At 39.2% G+C, this 18,664-nt stretch overlaps 1 protein-coding gene across 1 annotated transcript in view; it reads left to right on the top strand.

The window, feature by feature from the left end:
• Nucleotides 1–360: 360 nt before the first annotated feature.
• CCDC132 (coiled-coil domain containing 132) overlaps nucleotides 361–18,664 on the top strand; it is a 132,712-nt gene continuing 114,408 nt past the window's right edge. The window contains exons 1-2 of the mRNA XM_010839776.1: nucleotides 361–494; nucleotides 10,226–10,294. Coding sequence (XP_010838078.1) covers nucleotides 462–494; nucleotides 10,226–10,294 — 102 coding nt within the window. The 5' untranslated portion in view covers nucleotides 361–461. The remainder of the gene's footprint in view (nucleotides 495–10,225; nucleotides 10,295–18,664) is intronic.

Here is an 18,664-nt window from a genome sequence, read left to right as displayed (position 1 = left end):
TTCACTTCGCCCCGGACACCAGGTGGGGTTTCCTCCACTACATCCCTAGGGGTCCTCATGTCAGTCAGGTTTATATACTGTCTCCTCAGTATTTGTTCCTGGTCACCTAAGAATTAAGTTTTTGCCGCCTCCCCGAAGCAGTTACCGATACCTAGTACCTCTTTAAAGACCGGCGACTGCCTTGGTCTCTCAGAGCAACAAGTTTTGTGCATTTATCTGAAGCGTCAGCTGTTTTGCTTGCTGGGAAATGTAGTACCTGGACTGTTCTCTCGCCTCCATTGCAGGGGCGATGGCAGCCGGGGGACTACAATTCCCAGCATGCTAGGGGAAAGGAAGGGAAACCCAGGTCAGCAGTTCCACGTGACTACTCACTATGGCTTCCCTGTGTCGGGGCCAGCAGTTTGGTGGTTGTGAGTGATTTGTTAGTTCTTTGCTGCAGGATACCGCCTCACGAATTCGACATGCAAAAAATCAAATCTCTTATGACCCGGCAGGTAAGTTGCAGAGGCTGAAGCAAAGGTCTCCTTCATCTCTGCTGGGAGACGAGCCGAGATATTCTGTCCCTGGGCCGCAGGCAAGCAGATACCCAAGTTATAGGTGGTGGCAGGTGTCAGGGGCACTATAAATTCCAGGCACACCCTGGAAAATTCACCTGACCCGCGGGGTTCGGAGCCTTGTTCAGGTGGGACCCGGTGACCCAAGAACATTCCTTTAGATAAGACCAATGAGGGAGCCGGAGGCTGTCTTTGTCTCCCCCTCCCCGCTTTTGCCAGTTTTCCAGTGATCGCCTTAGCTATACTGCCGGGCTCCCTTTTCCCCCAAGCTGTCTGGTTGTCTGAGGGTGGCCTGGGTGAAAGTGAGGTCTCTGCAATAGAGATGACTAGAAAGAGTCGGGGGGCGGGGGGAAGCAGTAATTTGAAGGCAGAATTGATATTGATAGCTTTATGACTTTGGGCAAGTCCCTAAATCTAGTAGCATAAATTTCCTTATGTGAAATTGAGAATAATAATTATTTTTGTTCATCCTGTTTCACAGTTCTGTTATGAAAGTCATCAGTGTCTGTGAAATGATACTTTAAAAAAGTCATTGTCATGGCAAAATAATGATCTTTTATTTTTTGCCAGAATGTTAAATCTTGAATAAAAACTTTGGCTGTTTTCTGTCATAAATTATAGGGATATCCTAATAACGTGTCAGCTTCTTTCAAATCAGAAATGGCAGAAATCTACTTTTATATACTTATTGATTATGGTTTGGTTTTAGATACCTTTGTTTCAGCTCTAATATTTTACTATAATTGATCATTCTTTATTATTTTTATATTAGAGAGGGTAATTTAGATTAGAATTTTAAATCAGTGTCATTTTGAGAACTTTGGAGAATGTGGAGGCAAAGCATTTAGTGAAAGATTCATTTGTGAATATTTTTGTTCATGGAAAAAAGACTACAAATTCCACATTAAATTCTTATTTGATAGTTTAGAATTTGAGAGACATCTGAGTGAATCACACATTGTAGGTCTCTGGTGAATAATACACAAATTCTATGTGATTATTTTCCTCTGTCAAATTATGTTGTTATTGTCATGAAGATAAAGTTTTAAAGTTCTGTGAATTATAGAATATTTAATTAAGTGGATAGTAAGATTTGACAGTTCCTTACATTTATTGAGTCCTGGTCTTATGCTTCATAACACTTCTTTCTTGAGGATGGGTTTGAATCCTGGTCCATCCTGTAGCTGTGTGACCTTGAGCAACTTTACTTAACTGAAAAAAATTTTTTTTTAGTTTTTAATTGAGGGATAATTGATTTACAGAATTTTGTTGGTTTCTGCCAAACATCAACATGAATCAGCCATAGGTATACATATGTCTCCTCCCCCTTAAACCTCTCTCCCATCTCCCACTCCATCCCACCCCTCTAGGTTGATACAGAGCCCCTGTTTGAGTTCCCTAAGTCATACAGCAAATTCCCATTGGCTGTCTATTTTGCATATGGTAATGTAAGTGTCCATGTTACTCTCTGCATACGTCTCACCCTCCCCACCCCTCCGCTGTGTCCACAGGTCTGTTCCATGTCTTGGTCTCCATTGCTGCCCTGCAGATAATTTCATCAGTGCCATCTTTCTAGATCCCATATATATGTGTTAGTATACGGTATTTATCGTTCTCTTTCTGACTTACTTCACTGTATAATAGGCTCTAGGTTCACCCACCTCATTAGAACTGACTCACACGCGTTCCTTTTTATGGCTGAGTCATATTCCATTGTGTATATGTACCACAGCTTCTTTATTCATTCATCTGTCAGTGGACATCTAGGTTGCTTCCATGTTCTATCTATTGTAAATAGTGCTGCAATGAACATTGGGGTACATGTGTCTTTTTCAATTTTGGTTTTCTCAGCGTAAATGCTTAGTAGTGGGATTGCTGGGTCATACGGTGGTTTTATTCCTAGTTTTTTAAGGAATCTCCATACTCTTTTCCATAGTGGCTATATCAATTTACATTCCCACCAGCAGTGTGAGAGGGTTCTTTTTTCTTCACACCCTCTCCAGCATTTATTATTTATAGACTTTTTGATGATGGCCATTCTGACCGGTGTGAGGTGATACCTCATTGTAGTTTTGATTTGCATTTCTCTAATAATGAGCGATGTTGAGCATCTTTTCATGTGTTTGTTAGCCATATGTATGTCTCCTTTGGAGAAATGTCTGTTTAGGTCTTTTTCCCACTTTTTGATTGGGTTTTTGTTTTTCTGGTATTGAGTTGTATGAGCTGCTTGTATATTTTAGAAATTACTCCTTTATCAGTTGTTTCATTTGCTATCATTTTGTCCCATTCTGAGGGTTGCCTTTTCACCTTGTTTATAGTTTCTTTTGCTGTGCAAAAGCCTTTGAATTTAACTGGGTCCAGCTTGTTTATTTTTGTTTTTATTTTCATTACTTCAGGAGGAGGGTCATAGAGGATCTTGCTTTGATCTATGTCATTGAGTGTTCTGCCTGTGTTTTCCTCTAAGAGTTTTATAGTTTCTGGTCTTACACTTAGGTCTTTAATTCATTTTGTGTTTATCTTTGTGTATGGTGTTAGGCAGTGTTCTGATTTCATTCTTTTACACATAGCTGTCCAGTTTCCCCAGCTCCATTTCATGAAGAGGCTATCCTTGCCCCATTATTACCTTTTTTGAACATCTGTTTTCACATCTTTCTAACAGGAATGATAGCATGTATCACATGGGGCTTTCCTAGCAGTGTTTATATTAGATCAAAGTAAAGAGATAAAGGAGTTAACAGTTCCTGGGGCTAACAAAGAAATGCATAACCACAGAGATTATCTCAGTGGCTGCATTGATGGTAGAAAAGTGGGAAAACTGGAAGCTGGCTATTGCAGAAACTCAAGCAACTGTTGATTTCAGGCTAGCTTTGGTAGCCATTTGACTTTTAAAACAATATACACTTCTGTACATTATCCCACTGATGCCCCCAAACTGCCTCTGGCATGCTGAATTTGGACTTCTGTGCAGCAGCTAAGTTTGATGCCGTCTCCTGTTGCTTGCTGGTGGTTCCGCGTAGTCAACATTGCCGTCATTGTACTTTGGTTGGTTTGTTTTCTAACCCTGCTTTGTAAGAGTGAGTGAGAGAGAAAAAATACAGAAGTCCAGATAACCAGTGATAATAAGTTTATGTCTCCTGAATGTAGTGAAATTGTTCTGAAAATGGTGACTCTTCAGCCTCAGTCATTTGTTTATCAGATTGAGCAGGTAAAATCTGTGCTTAGTTGGGATAGAAAAAAAAAAAAAAGCTAAAGAACACATACAAAAAGTTGGAACTGTATTATATAGGAGGTGAGGTAAAATTAGGAGTTTCACACAGATTTTTAAGGTCATCCTAATTATATTTGTTTATGGCTTGACTTCCACATATTTGTGTGTGTTAGTTGCTCAGTCATGTCTGATGCTTTGCAGCTCCATGGACTGTAGCCCACCAGGCTCCTTTGTCCTTGGGATTCTCCAGGCAAGAATACTGGAGTGGTTTGTCATTCCTTTCAGTACAGGATCTTCCTGACTCAGGGATCAAACTTGGGTCTCCTGCATTGCAGGCAGATTCTTTACTGTCTGAACCATCAGAGAAGCCTCATATTTAATCATTATTCATACACTTTTTATGAATCTACGAGGTATGAAAGTAGGGTGCTGCCTAGCATTGGGAATTTTATTTATACTGTTTATTGTTAGGTTAAATATAGCAGTATTACAAATAAATACAAATAAAGATGTTTCTTTTTGGAGGGGCTAAAGAATATGCTGATAATATATTGCTGTTAATGTGAAGGGGTAGGAAATTAAGGTCTCTGACACTTTTTGGCATTTCACCTCTCCAAGGATCTTGGTTTGGAGGAGAGTGTAGAGCAGCCTTTGTTAGCTCTCTCTGTTTACATGAGTTCCTTTGTTCTGCTTTCTCCATGATGCTGGCCTCTGTTCTTTCAGTTTGTTCAACATGTGCTTACCGAACTCTATGTACCAGGCACCATTCTAAGTGTGGGGAATGCAGCAGTAACAGAACAGACATGTGTGAAGGCAGTCATGGTGATACACGTTTCAGAGGAATAGAGGATAGAGAGTTCTGGGAGTTGTTGGCGATTTAGAGTCATGTATAACTTTTAGATGGGGCTTTCCAGGTGGCTCAGTGGTAAAGAATCCTCCTGCCAATGCAGGGGATGAGGGACGTAGGTTTGATCCCTGAGTCTGGAAGATCCCCTGCAGGAGGAAGTGGCACCTTACTCCAATATTCTTGCCTGGGAAATCCCATGGACAGAGAAGCCACCAGGCTACAGTCCACGGGGTCGCAAAGAGTCGGACATGACTGAGCAACTGAGCGCACGCGGCACGTGCTTTTTAGATACGGTGGCCACAGAAGGCCTCTCTGAGAAGGTGACACTTGAGGTAAAACCTGAAGGAGGTGAGGGAGCGAGCTCTGGGGTTGTCTGGGAAGGAGAATTCTGGGTGGAAGGAAAAGCAGATGCAGAGGCCTTGAGGCAGGAGTGTCTTTGAAGGGCAGCAAGAGGCCAGTGTGGGAGGCGTGAAGTGAGTGATGAGAGAAATGGTAGGAGATGAGGTCAGAGAGTGAGGGCAGGAAGCCAGATCACGTAGAGTCTCATGTCCATCTCATCTTCGCTACTTGTCTTCTCACTCATGGTAAGGCCAGGGCGGCCAGTAAGGATGCTAATACAGTAATCCAAGTGAGACAGGACGTGGGCCTGTCTCAGGATGCTAGCGGTGGAGGTGTTGAGAAGAGGTCAGATCGTGGGTATATTGTGAATGTGGAGTTGACAGAATTTCTTAATAGGTCGGATTTGGGCTGTGAAAGAAAGAGAAACTTCAAGGGGGACTCCAAATGTTTTGGCCCCAGCAGCTGGAAGAATTGAATTGAGCTGGGTAAGACTGAGGGAGGAACAGATTGAAGGAAGGAAGCAAGATTTTAAACTTGTTCATTTGAAAGCCTCTTGGCTTTTGGAGGAAGAAAGTAGGCAGTTGGCTGAAAGAGCTTGAATTTTTGAGGCGAAATCCAGGGTATAGGTAAACATGCAGGAGTCACGAGTATAAGGAGGGTGTGTTTGCTGGCTAAGATCACCAATGGCATAAGTGTAGAAATAAAACAAGAGTCCACAGTTGGAGCTTTTGAGGACTCCATGTTCTGAGCTCCGGGATTTAGGAAGGCAGATTGAGAAGGAGCAGTGAGATGAGCAGCATCCCCCTGGAAGCGTTCTCCTGCATCCCAAGGAGCATCCCAAAGAGCGCCTCTCCTGTAGCAGATGCTCAGTACGTATCTGTTGGATAAAGAGACCATCCCAACCAGTTAGGTCCAAGTAAAGAACTGAAAAGAAGAGGGAGTGATCAGCTGTATTAAATGCTGCACGTGGGCCGTGGAGTGAGAATGGGAGTGTGCCTCTGCCCTGAGCAGCAGTAAGGTCACTGGTGACCTCACAGCAGTGCTGCGGTAAGGTGGTGAGGAGGAATGCCCGATGCGGGTGGGTTTGGGAGAAACCGAGGGCTTAGTGTAAACACTCTGAGTTTTGCCGAAACTTTTGCTTGAAAAGAGAAGGAATCACAAACCACATTACATGCTTCTTTTGACCATTGGGACCTACGTTGCTGGTCTCATCAATGGAAGCTGAAGATTCACGTAGACGAAACAGAAGTAAATCTGAAGTGTAATCTGATTCGGCAAAGAAAGTTGCAGAGGCAGGTATTATGTATGATGGATTTTGTATAGGGAAATTATGAAAACAAAAACCAGATACAAAAGAAAATCCAACAATGGCTAATGATTAGAGGGAAAGTTTCAATTTAATAAAGGCAGAGCACTATAGTTATAGAACCTGAAGCTCCTATACTTTGGCCACCTGATGTGAAGAGCCGACTCGTTGGAAAAGACCCTGATGCTGGGAAAGATTGAAGGCAAAAAGGAGAAGACGGCAGCAGAGGATGAGATGGTTAGATAGCATCACCAACTCACTGGACAGGATCCTGAGCCAACTCCGGGAGATAGTGGAGGACTGAGGAGTCTGGCGTGCGGCAGTCCACGGGGTCACAAAAAGTCAGACGTGACATAGCGATTGAACAGCAGCACCAGCGTAGCTATAACCATGACTTCCTGCTTTAAAGAGGTGAAGATAAAATAAAAATGATGACTTCATATTTGTTAATAGAGATTTATAAAATTGCTAATCAGATCTATAATCCTAAAATACGGATGAGTGTCAGATATTATGCTTTGAGGCATTTACCTAACTCTTGGTTTCTGTCTTGATGAGATAAAAGCATTTCTCTGTGATGTTCAGAATAATGGTGAACACTTAAAGGGTGTTTACCATGTACCAGACTCTGTTTGTGGCCTCTTGTATATGTTACCTCCTTTATCCCTTATAAGAGCCTCTGAGTTATTGTTACTGTCATTAGACTATGAGGATAGGCAGGTTGTTCAAGATGGCAGAAGCCATTCTTTGAATCCCTTGCTTCCTAACATGGATATAGGGTTTCCAGTTTTTATTACTTTTATTTTGTACGTTTGGTGGAAAGTTGCCACATATTCATATTAGTAGCAAATTATTGTGTGATAACTAACTTGGAGGCAAGGTGTTTTTCTAGATGCTGGTATATACCACTTGTTTGCTTGTTTTAGACATTGGGTTCTTTCCTCATAACTCTGGGGAAAGAGAAAATGACACCTGATATATTCTTCCAAGAATTTCTGTTAGGTTGGTTAAACAAATGGTTTGTTTAAAAGGCATGAACATTATATTTTAAAAAGATACTTTAGGATTGGTTGTGGTTTTGAATCAAATCATGAAGTTTTATTTATGTGTATATGAATGCATATAAGTGTGTGTATATAAAATGTATTTTGTTGTTCAGTTGCTAATTCGGGTCTGACTCTTAGAAATCCCATGCACTATAGCATGCGGGGCTCCTCTTTCCACCACTCTCTCCCTGAGTTTGCTCAAATTCATATCCATTGAGTCAGTGATGCTCTCTAACCATCTCATCCTCCGTCACCCCCTTTTCCTTTTGCATCAGGGTTATTTCATCTTTTCCAGCCTCACGGTTTTTTCCAGTGAGTCAGATGTTCGCATCACGTGGCCAAAGTGTTGGAGCTTCACCTTCAGCATCAGTCCTTCCAATGGGTGTTCAGGGTTGGTTTCCTTTAGGATGGACTGGTTTGATCTGCTTGCAGTCCAAGGGGTAATTCTGTAATCCAGCCTTGCCCTCTTCACCACTTTTGGTGCCATGCCCTTATGATGACTATTGGTGAGAAACTGGGGCAAGGAAGAAAACACACATGCACCAGTAGTTTCACACTTTAATTTTCTCACTCGTTGTAAGACTTTAAGCCTCAGTGCGTGCACGCATGCTCAGTCCTGGCTGACTCTTTGCTGCCCTATGGTCTGTAGCCCACCAGGTTCCTCTGTCCATGAAATTTTCCAAGCAAGAATACTGGAGTGGATTGTCATTTCCTACTCCAAGGGAATCTTCCCAACCCATGGATTGAACCCATGTCTCTTGCGTCTCCTGTATTGGCAGGCAGATTCTTTACTACTGTGCCACCTGGGAAGCCCTTAAGCTTCCATATGCTTTTCTTATTCCTGCAGATTTCCCTAGGAACTTCATTTTAAGGTCAGTTTCATGTTCTCATGGGAACGGGGTTTTAATTAGCTGGAGGTTGGAGCTTAACCAAGGCTCCAAAGAAGTTACTAATTGCTTTGGTGTTTACTCTGTTCTGAAATTGTGCTAGCCCTAGGCTAGAGAGGCAAACAGAACTTGGTCTTTCCCTTCTCTTGGGTCCAGAGAGAGAGGTATGTTTACTATTTAAAACTTTGCTACTTTGGCAGAGGTGTGGGGAAATGTTAGCAGGGTTTCCAAAACATTAGCAATGATAGCAGTCACCTGGGTTGCTTGTTAAAATGCAATTCCTTGTCCTAATTCAGAAATACCTATTTATTAGATCTGTGGTGGGACTTAGGAAAAAACTTCCTAGGTGATGGAGCTGGTCCGTAGGTGATGCTGAGAAATAGTGTTTCTTGGAAACATAGGATTTAGGAAAATTTCATAGAGGAGCTCCGAAAGTGGGGTGTTGGTTTGGTGGGGTGGAATGAGAGAGCGAGAAGGGTGCGGGGAGAGGAGGACGGGGAGAATGAGAGAGGACGAGAGAGGGAGAGAGTATGGATGGAGAAGAGAGAGAGAAGAGGGAGAGAAGGTGGGTGGAGGGGGGCATTTTCTGGGGAAAATAGAAGATTGGGGATGAAGCAGAGCACCTTGTCATAAAAAAATTATAGCTATGATTAGCAGTATTTTATATTAGGGAAGATAAAATATACACCTCTATAATTTAAAGATGAGTAAGTTCTACTCTAAGTCTCAAATAAATGTGCCATATATTTTGGTTGCTATGGACACCAGAAGACCAGTATAGGATAGCTAAAGGACAAAAACTCAACAGCATAAATCTCTCCTTAAGTTCATGTACAGGCTGATTTTGCTTCCAGACTATTATTAAGGGATTTTAGGGGTCTGCTTTGAATAGCCTATGTTAAAAAGAGGCTTTAAAAGAAAATTTAAATTGCTCACTTCTTTCTGTCTTGATAACTTTCTTTGGTGCACAAATGAGCCTTTCAGAATCCCTGAATTCTTGAATCAGAATCCCTGAATGCAGAAAGTTGTTGTATAGTCACTCAGTCGCGTCCGACTCTTTGCTACGTCATCCATGAACCATAGCCCGCGAGGCTCCTCTGTCCATTGGATGCCCCAGGCAAGAATCCTGGAGTGGGTTGCCATTTCCTTCCCCAGGGGATCTTCCCGGCCCAGGGATCGAGCCTGGGTCTCCGGCTTGGCAGGCAGATTATTGATCACTGAGCCCCAAGGGAACCTGGAAGAGACAAAGCACCAAAGAGCTAAAGCAGTGAGACGTGAGGTTTAACTCTCAGTTATATAGTATGAATTGGGTACATTGATGAGAGTGATAAGGTAAATCCTAAGGATTACTTATGTATTAATTAAGCCTTTATCATTTAAAAATGTATCATTATTTAAAAATCTTTTTAGCTCAGTCATAATGCTGGGACCTTTTTGCCAAGGTCCAATTTGGCAAATGAATTTGGTCCTGACTCATAGATAAGTGCTTTTATGGAATGCTTTTGTCACCACGTTTCTTCTCTTTTGGTTGTTTTTGAATAATGGTTAACTCAGACTTCAGCCGTTAGGTATGAAGTTGCCATATAGTGATTTTATCTTGAATTTCCAAAAGTACATCTTTCCTGGATTTAATAATAGGACTGTATGTATTGTGACAGCTATTTTTAGAAACATATTCTATATATTGTACAACAGGAGCATGTCTTTTTAAAATGGTGATTTTTATTTCAGTAAGTATAGTCTAACTTAGGGTTGAGAAATATGAATGGAAAGTCTTTTGCTATCAGCTGATGGTCTCGGTGAAAGAAGGGGAAGGCTTTGCAGCTTATTTTTGACTCCTCCTGCAGTTCTCTTTATACAATAAAATGTTAAAAAGCAACTGTTCAAGGAGATAAACAAATCGCACATATCTGCACATCAAAATCATTAAACTTGGTGGTAATATAACAAGACAAGCAAAAAAGTATTTTCTCTCATATTACAGTTCTGCAGCACAGTTGAAATTCTTCTCTTTTTTATCTTTTTTTCTTTTTTGAAGGGTCTGAAAAGTCCTCCAGAGAGCTTCAGTGATCTTGGTGCCATTGAGAGTCTCCGGGTCCCTGGAAAGGTATTGATCTACATGAGTGAGCGTGACTTTTTGCTTCCTGAAGAAAATATTATTGCCTTCGGATACTAATTGATTCACAGAAGCTTTTCCCTCCCACAGGCATATGGTTGTTGTGATGAGCTGGGTAAAGTTTTATAATGCAATAGGCTTGGGGCTTGTTTTTGCTCTCATCCTCATTGGGATGCAGTATGATTCATTATTGTGAAGCAGAAAATGCGAAATTGATAAATTTAGAGTTGATTACTACATCAAATTCTTTGCCCGAAAGCAGTGATATATATGTATATAAATGAAACGTATTGATTCATCTGCTGTAATTCAGATAAATAAAATGAAATGATTTACTTTTTATGCTGTAACACTGAGCTCCAAATCATAGTAAATTATGTTTTTGTGATGAAGCAGAGATATTTGAATAAGTAGCTAAAGCATAGCTTATACTAAATTGTAGATATCTTGGATTTTAATCCCCTGATATTCATGTGAACTTGGCCATCTACAAATTTAATAGGTGTTATTTGAAAGCTAGCTGGCTCCCCCCGAGGAGGAGTATTAGCCATTGTTAAATAAACCAGTCCCTGCTGTGCCTCACTCTGGGGCCCCACTGCTTGGAGCTGCCTCGGTCTGCAGTAGCTCCGGCACAGATCAAAGCCAGTTTTGAATGTCTGCTCTTGTGGTTTTCAATTTGGGGATCATATCTGAAACTGTTTGTTTTCTGTGCCTGGCAGCTTAGTACAAGGGCTTGTTTCTCTTGACTGGCCGTCACAGGGCCCCTCATCACACCTCTGTGTCAGCTGCTTAGGAGGAGGATTTCCCACCTCTTTGAGGCACCTTACCCCCTAAAGTGAATTTTGTATTTACTGCTTAGCTTTTTTACTGCTTTTTTTAATATTAGGTCAGATCCAAATACGATGAAATTCTAACCAACCCTTTTGCATGAAATGGCTCAGACAGAAGCCTTATAGAGGCATTTTGAATCGTTACACATAGTGTTATAAAAGACTGTTGGATGTGATAAAATTGGGAATTGAGAGATAACCATTAATCCTAATTGACAGGTCATTTTCTATTTCTTTGACTTAAAAAAAAGTGTATCAGGCATTATGAACATGCCTTGAATTAGATGGCATTAGATGTTTCAGAACCACAGTGAAACTGATGAGTGAGCCCCTTTAAAAAAAAATACAATAATGTATTGCATAGCACTTTCTCTTGTCTTTAAACCATGAGCTCATGATGTCTTTCCAGTAGTGGTAGGTAGTGAATTTATAATGATCTTATTTTACAGTCTTCTTACTGACTCCCAACTCTCTCCCTGTCAGTGATCAGCAGTGTATATTTTCTTATTAAAAATTTTTTTTAAGAATTTTTAAGTTTTACATTGGAGTATAAACTTCCCTGGTGGCTCAGATGGTAAAGCGTCTGCCTGCAATGTGGGAGACTTGAGTTTGATCCCTGGGTCGGGAAGATCCCCTGGAGAAGGAAATGGCAACCCACTCTAGTACTCTTGCCTGGAAAATTCCATGGACAGAGGAGCCTTGTAGGCTACAGTCCATGGGGTTGCAAAGAGTCGGACACGACTGAGCGACTTCACCCACTCACATAGTTGATTAGTGCACAGGGAACTCTACTCAATATTCTGTAATAACCTAATGGAAAAAGAATTTGAAAAAGAATAGATACATGTATATGTTTGGCAGTGTGTACTTTTGAGATGGTGGGCTCTGGGAGAACAGTCTGAAATCACAGGGTCAACAGGTGTAAATGATTCGAGTGATGGTTAAGCCTGGGGCAGTAGTCTGATAGACACACACTAAGAAGGCAATTTAGGTAAACTGTAGTATCTCTGCTTTAATTTAGCCTTTAGCCTAGAGAAACTTTTAAGCATTAATTCATTTAATAGCTCTCCCTTACTCAAGTATGGGTAGACCATTAAAAAGAAAAAAGCACCTTTTATCTTCAGGACTGGACCCATTTCTTTTGCCTGTTCATGTCATCGTGTCTTTCTAAGTTATAACAGGGAATTGAGATTTCATTGGGGTTTTCAAGAAAGAAAGAAAGTTTAGCTTGGGTATGTTTTGTATAAAGGGAAAGCAGGAGGTGTTATTAAGACGGAGCATATGAAATGGCTGTGTTTTAGGTTAGAAATGGTTTAATATTGGCTGATTTCATATGGTTCAACGCAGAAAAAGGAGGGTAGTTAAGGAGAACTGAGGAAGGGCGCCAGGGGAGCTTGATAACCTAGAAAGTACTGTTGATTTTTTTTTTTTTTTCTTTTGAGTAGTATATAAATTCTGAATGGAAGAAACCTTAGAAATCATCTGGTACAGTTTCTGTATTTTATAGACAAGATGACACTGTATCCAATCTTTAGAGGAGATGCAAGTCAATAATAATCCATATACTGGAAATTTAGGATTTGGGTGGAGAAAATAGTATAGAAGGTAAAAAAGAAAAAAGGATTACTTTTCAGAATTTGCCATAGGAAAGGAAAACTTTGAGGTAGATTAAAAAAAACCAATACAATATTGTAAAGTATAATAATAATAAAAATCATAGCTGAAGTACTTCAGAGCCGAGGTCAGTGGTGCGCACATGTTGCACATTAGAATTGCTAGTACCCAGGCCATTGTTGTTGCTTAGTCGCTCAGTCATGTCTGACTCCTGTGACTCCATGGACTGTAGCCCGCCAGCCTCCTCTGTCCATGGCATTCTCCAGGCAAGAATACTGGAATGGGTTGCAATTTCCTTCTCCAGGGGATCTTCCCAACCCAGGGATTGAACCTCTCCTGCGTTGCTGGTAGATTCTTTACCGCTGAGGTACCCCATTCTCATTACTGCGTGGGGGGTGGGGCTAGGCATCCGTAGTGTTTAATGATCCCCAGCCGAGTCCGGTGAGGAGCCGTATTTGGGAACCATTGGCCAAGCTGCGCGTGCAATGCGGAGAAAGAGAGGGGGACCACAGAAACTGTTGTAGATAAAAATTTGGTAGTATTCCTGACAGTTTTTGTGGGGAAGAAAGTAGAATAAAGAGTTAGTAATGATCTAAAATTTTATTTTTGGGAAATGGATACTGTTTTTTTCAAATTAATGGGATTTTTTTGGTGTACGAGATAAGGCTATAAGAAATTAATCTATACTGTATTTATTGACTGAATATTCATTTAAGGAAATATATACTGTTTGAATCATGTGAAAGATTTTTAGATAATTGGTTATAAGAATTCTAAAAAATTAAGACCAAAACTTATTATAGCATGTAATAATTGTAATAGCCACGTGTTTAGTAGTTACAGAAGTTATTAGGACTGTTTGAAAGGACTTGCTGAATCATGGTTTAAAAATACCTGAACTTTATAAATCTACATCTAGGCTTTAGGTAAACTTCCCATCGGTTTGGTTCAGTCGCTCAGTCGTGTCCGACTCTTTGCGACCCCATGAATCTTAGCACGCCAGGCCTCCCTGTCCATCACCAACTCCCAGAGTTCACTCAGACTCATGTCCATCGAGTCAGTGATGCCATCCAGCCATCTCATCCTCTGTCATCCCCTTCTCCTCCTGCCCCCAATCCCTCCGAGCATCAGGGTCTTTTCCAATGAGTCAACTCTTCGCATGAGGCGGCCAGAGTACTGGAGTTTCAGCTTCAGCATCATTCCCTCCAAAGAAATCCCAGGGCTGATTTCCTTCAGAATGGACTGGTTGGAATAGTTACATGTCATAAACCTGAAAAAGAGAGCTAATACTAATATTATTTATGAATTTTTACTGAAATACTGCCTCCTTAACAATAAGGATTTTTTGGGGATGGGGTTAGTTTCATTTTTTTTCAGGCCTTGATCTTACTGACTCATCAGTACAAATAGGATTCTGCTGCATCTACTCTTGCATCGTTGGTTTAGCTATGCCTTTGATTTTTTTCATTAAAGGAAAATATAGGGTGTGGAGCCAAAAGAAATCTGTTTCTGTCAAAACCTGAAAATATATTTGTCTAAATATAAGAAAATATTTTTTGTATGCCTAATTTAGTCCACAAATATTTATTGAGTACCTACCTACTCTGTGGCATTTCTACTATATAACATTCTGGGATTTCGGGTAGAGTGTATGCTAGCTTTTAAACTACCTCTGTGAAGCAAGAGAAATGGATTGACTGACTTCTTAGTATCCATGAAAAGACTCCTAAAATGACCCTAATTACAGAGCTTTATTTTCAGAACTTTACCAAGACATGAGGAAAGTGCTGGAATAAGAGCCGGGAGAGCTGGTTCAAGTATTGACTTAAACGTTTAGCTTATTATTAAAGGGAAGTCATTTTAATAGCTTTATACCTCAGCTTCCTCATCTGTGAAAATGTGATTAAACTAGAGCCCTTTTAGCACTGATGTTTTTTAGTATCTCTATTGTAATATTTGTAGGAGAGATATGACATAAAAATACAATCAAAAGAATAAACTGAGCAGTTTTTTTTTTTTTTAAAGAAGATGAGTATATTACTGTCTGATATAGACAGAATTAGTTTTAACACTTTTGACTAGGAGACTTTTTTAGCTTTAGTGATTGGGATAAAAACTTTGAATTTACGATTATGTTTCATTTAAGACGGGTATCTTCTGCAGGTGGTTCCGAGAGGGATTGTAACTGTGGATCTGCAAAATTATTTAGAATTTTTCTTAGGCACTCATGGATAAAAATGTTTATCTGTGTTCTTTTTAATCATTAATGAAATTCTGCTTCTCTTGGCTTTAGATGCTTTGGGATTCTTAACCACTCTTTCTAGCAGATCATAAAAGATCTGGCAATGATTTATTGTGCTTTTGGCAATGATTCATTGACCCAGGCAGTTACTAAGTTATGAAGATGCAAAGAGGTACAAGACTCTGTTCCTACCTCAACCTGAGTAAAAGAGACAAGCAAAAATAGTCAACGTGGGAGGATACAGTAGAGGTCTCTAGTAAGGATGCATAGTGGTAGCACAGCTAGGAAATGATGGGGTAGGCAGACGTGGGTGCTGGGTCTTCTAGAGTTGGCGATGAATTTGTTTTTGAAGGATAACTAGTGTACAGATAGAGTTTTGAGTGGCAGTCCTGTGCCAGGATACTGATTAAAAAGATGATATGAGGTTTAGGAAATGAAGAAAAGTTAAAATTTGAGAGACATTTAAGAAACAGGATTTAGGACTGAGGATTTTACTGGCTGTCGAAGGTGAAGGAATTGGAAGGTCATTAGACACTGGGATTGAAGGTGCTATGATATCTTTTCTCAGAATAGGTAGAAATCTCAATTTAAAAGAAATTCTTGTAAAGAGAGGGTCTGATCAGGTGTTTGAAAACTAAAACCGGAAGCCCTAACCTAAGGCTTAGACACTGGACTTGTCTCTGTGCTTCAGTTTATGTGTCTTGTAGTCAGCTTTAGCTTGACAGGCATGTGGCAAATAGCTTGATAGTTTTCACTGAAGTTGAGACATTTTTAAAGATAGCTTTTAAAAATAGATGTATATTTGATGCCTCCCTCCAAAGCAGTTAGCTTTAATGGTTTCTTTACCATAGGAATAAACTTGGGGTAAAATAGCATAGCTATTGAATAAGAGAAATAAGTAAAAATATTTGGCAGCGTATCAAATATGAAAGTTTGGCTTGATCGTTTTGTGATTTTTATTACATGTTAATAATTCAGTGTATTTCTATGAATAAAATCAGTTTTTCTTCAATATATCTTTCTTTAAAGACAAATATGTATATATTTGGGTTGTTACTTTGAGGAAAGAATTAAAATGCTACTTTAATAACCTTTTTATAAAAATCTATAAATCATGTTGCTAAAACCTTTCAAATTGTAGCACTAATAATATTCCACTAGATGGCACTGACAGCCTGAAGAAAACAGAGTTGGCTTGAAAAGCTATGTTTTATTTAAAACACACAGAAGATGATAAACCAGCTGCTTTGATAGATTATTGTTGTTCTAATAATAATTTTAAGAAAATATGCCATTTTCCCAAAGTAATCAGACATCTGTCAATTCATTATAAACTTACATTGGTAGATGTATAGTTTTAGGGTATTTGTGATCTTGAATCCTATTTCATTTGGAAACAGAAAATTTCAGTGATTTATGATTTTTATAATACTGACTGCATATTGAAAACTCTGTTTTTGTTCTTCCTTTAAGCTCTGTATAGTTTTTGATAATCCTGTTTTGTTCTCAATTAGAACTCTAATGTGATGTTAACTTTAGTAAGACTGTGATTTCTGTTTTTAGTATTTATTATAACAGAATAGCTTTTTGTTGTTGTTGTTGACTCATGAAAAATGCAAGCAGACAAATAAACCTTTTGTCCTGGCAAACCTAAATTCATGCTGTGTAAGAGCAAACTTTCTTTACTCCCTCACTTGTGCCCAATACAATGCATCCTATATTTATTCTGGTATAGAATGTGAACTGTGGTCTGGTAAACTGTGTGCAGAAATGGAAGTTGGTTTGCATTGCTTTTTTTATTCTACTTTACATTTTTCTGCAGGATTTTGAAAGCTGACCTGTGAAATGAAGATTTTTGCATTCACCTTTTTATTTGAATAAAAACCTACTACCGAAGATGATAAGTTTCCAGGCTGTTCTGTGGGTTTAAAAATTAAATTACTTTTCAAAGAGAATATTGAACCGAATAATGTTAAGGAGAACTGTTAAGCTGTCATAACTAACTTTTTACACTTACAAAAGTGAATAGGATTGAAAGCCTGAGCCTGGGTTGATATTTTTAATTAGTGTGGTATTTTGGATAATCTGAAAGTAGTGATTCAATATAAAATTTGTAGTTTTTCTTTTCCCTCCTGGACTTGAATATGTCCTCCCCTTAAGAGGTGAACCCTTAAGCAGGAGACAGTTTTGTAAAGTTATAGCCTGGTTTCTTTGGAAACCATAGATATATTGGAAATGTTCTATAACACCTTTACACTTGAGGGCTCCAATTGTTTTATAGACTTGAATCCCCAGTTCTCATATGACCTTTTGTTGTAATGTTGAGAGGAAACATGGCTTGGCCAAAATCAAAGATGTTGACTTAAATTTCTATTCTGATTTTCTTTCTTTTTCAAAAAGTTACATTTGCAATATGCATTTTTATATGTATTAATATGTTCATGTAGCTTTATCCCAGAGATGATCAGAATAGAAGAACAGGCTAGGTAGTATATATTATATACAACCTTATGGTGTACTGTGACTGCTGGAAGAGACAGCCTCTAAAACTCTGAATGACTTCTGCATTATCTACCACTTTCCCAAAATATTCCTGCTTGGTGTATTATGTTAAGAAAATGTTGAATGTTTATGCTTGTTTTTGGATGTAGCATCTGGCACCGTGGTAATGTGTTAAGATATTTTTAGTAAAGGAAGAATATGGTCCTAGTTTATATGAAAGTGTGTTGAATTTTAACAGCATCACGGTTGTTCCGTTTTCTTGGCTCTTGGTGTCCAGGTCGTCTCTCCCCCATGACATTTTCCTGCCCTGCGGAAAGTCATCCACTGTTACTTAACCTGTTGTATGCCTTCCCACTCCGCTGCTTTTACTTCTGCTTCGCTTTATTTTTTCACCCTTATTCCCCCAATCTCTAATATTTTAAATTTTACCATTTCTCATGTTCTGTAAATGCCACCACTTCCATCAGATGGTAGCTTACAATCCCTTAATGCCCTTCATTTTGTTTGTATTTCCTTTTTGTTCTGCCTTGCATTGTCATTTGTTCATCTATTACTTCAGCAGCTATTTGAGCAAAGAGCCGTATTTTACTCATCTTTGTTTCTTTATGACCTAGCATAGAGGATTTTTACATAGTAGGACTTTAATTAAAAAAGTTCTAAAATGGGGATGTGTGACTTGACTGGGAAATAAGAGATAATGGAGCTTTGCTAGTCGGCAGGTTATTTCCTGATGATAATGTGGGAGAGAGGTTTGATTTGTTCTTTTTTGACATTTGTATTTTTGTTTCTGTGTCCTTTACAATTAAGCTCATTAATTGTAGTTTTTCTCCAGCTTTAATTCTGGGGTGACATTTGTGTACTTATTTGAGGTGTAGTTGATTACCCACCCTTAGTAGGCAAGTTGTGACATGTTTGATGGATAGTTTGTAGTTGCTGATGAATTATTTTTAGATTTTCAAAGTTTGCAGAGCATTCCTACCACTATTATTAATATTAATAATATTAATATTAATAATAATATTATATGTGTCATAAACTTTACTATAAAAATTCTTTAAAAAACTGTACTCTTAATAGCAGTCCATAAGACTAAAATACTTTATTACCAAACATAGTTAAGGCATCTAATCTTCTTGTAACTTTTAAGAACATTGCATAGTTTAATATTGGCTT

The sequence above is a fragment of the Bison bison genome, unplaced genomic scaffold, assembly GCF_000754665.1.
Source record: "Bison bison bison isolate TAMUID 2011002044 unplaced genomic scaffold, Bison_UMD1.0 scf7180017864134, whole genome shotgun sequence".
Taxonomy (NCBI): domain Eukaryota; kingdom Metazoa; phylum Chordata; class Mammalia; order Artiodactyla; family Bovidae; genus Bison; species Bison bison.
This window is presented reverse-complemented; position numbering and strand designations above follow the sequence as displayed.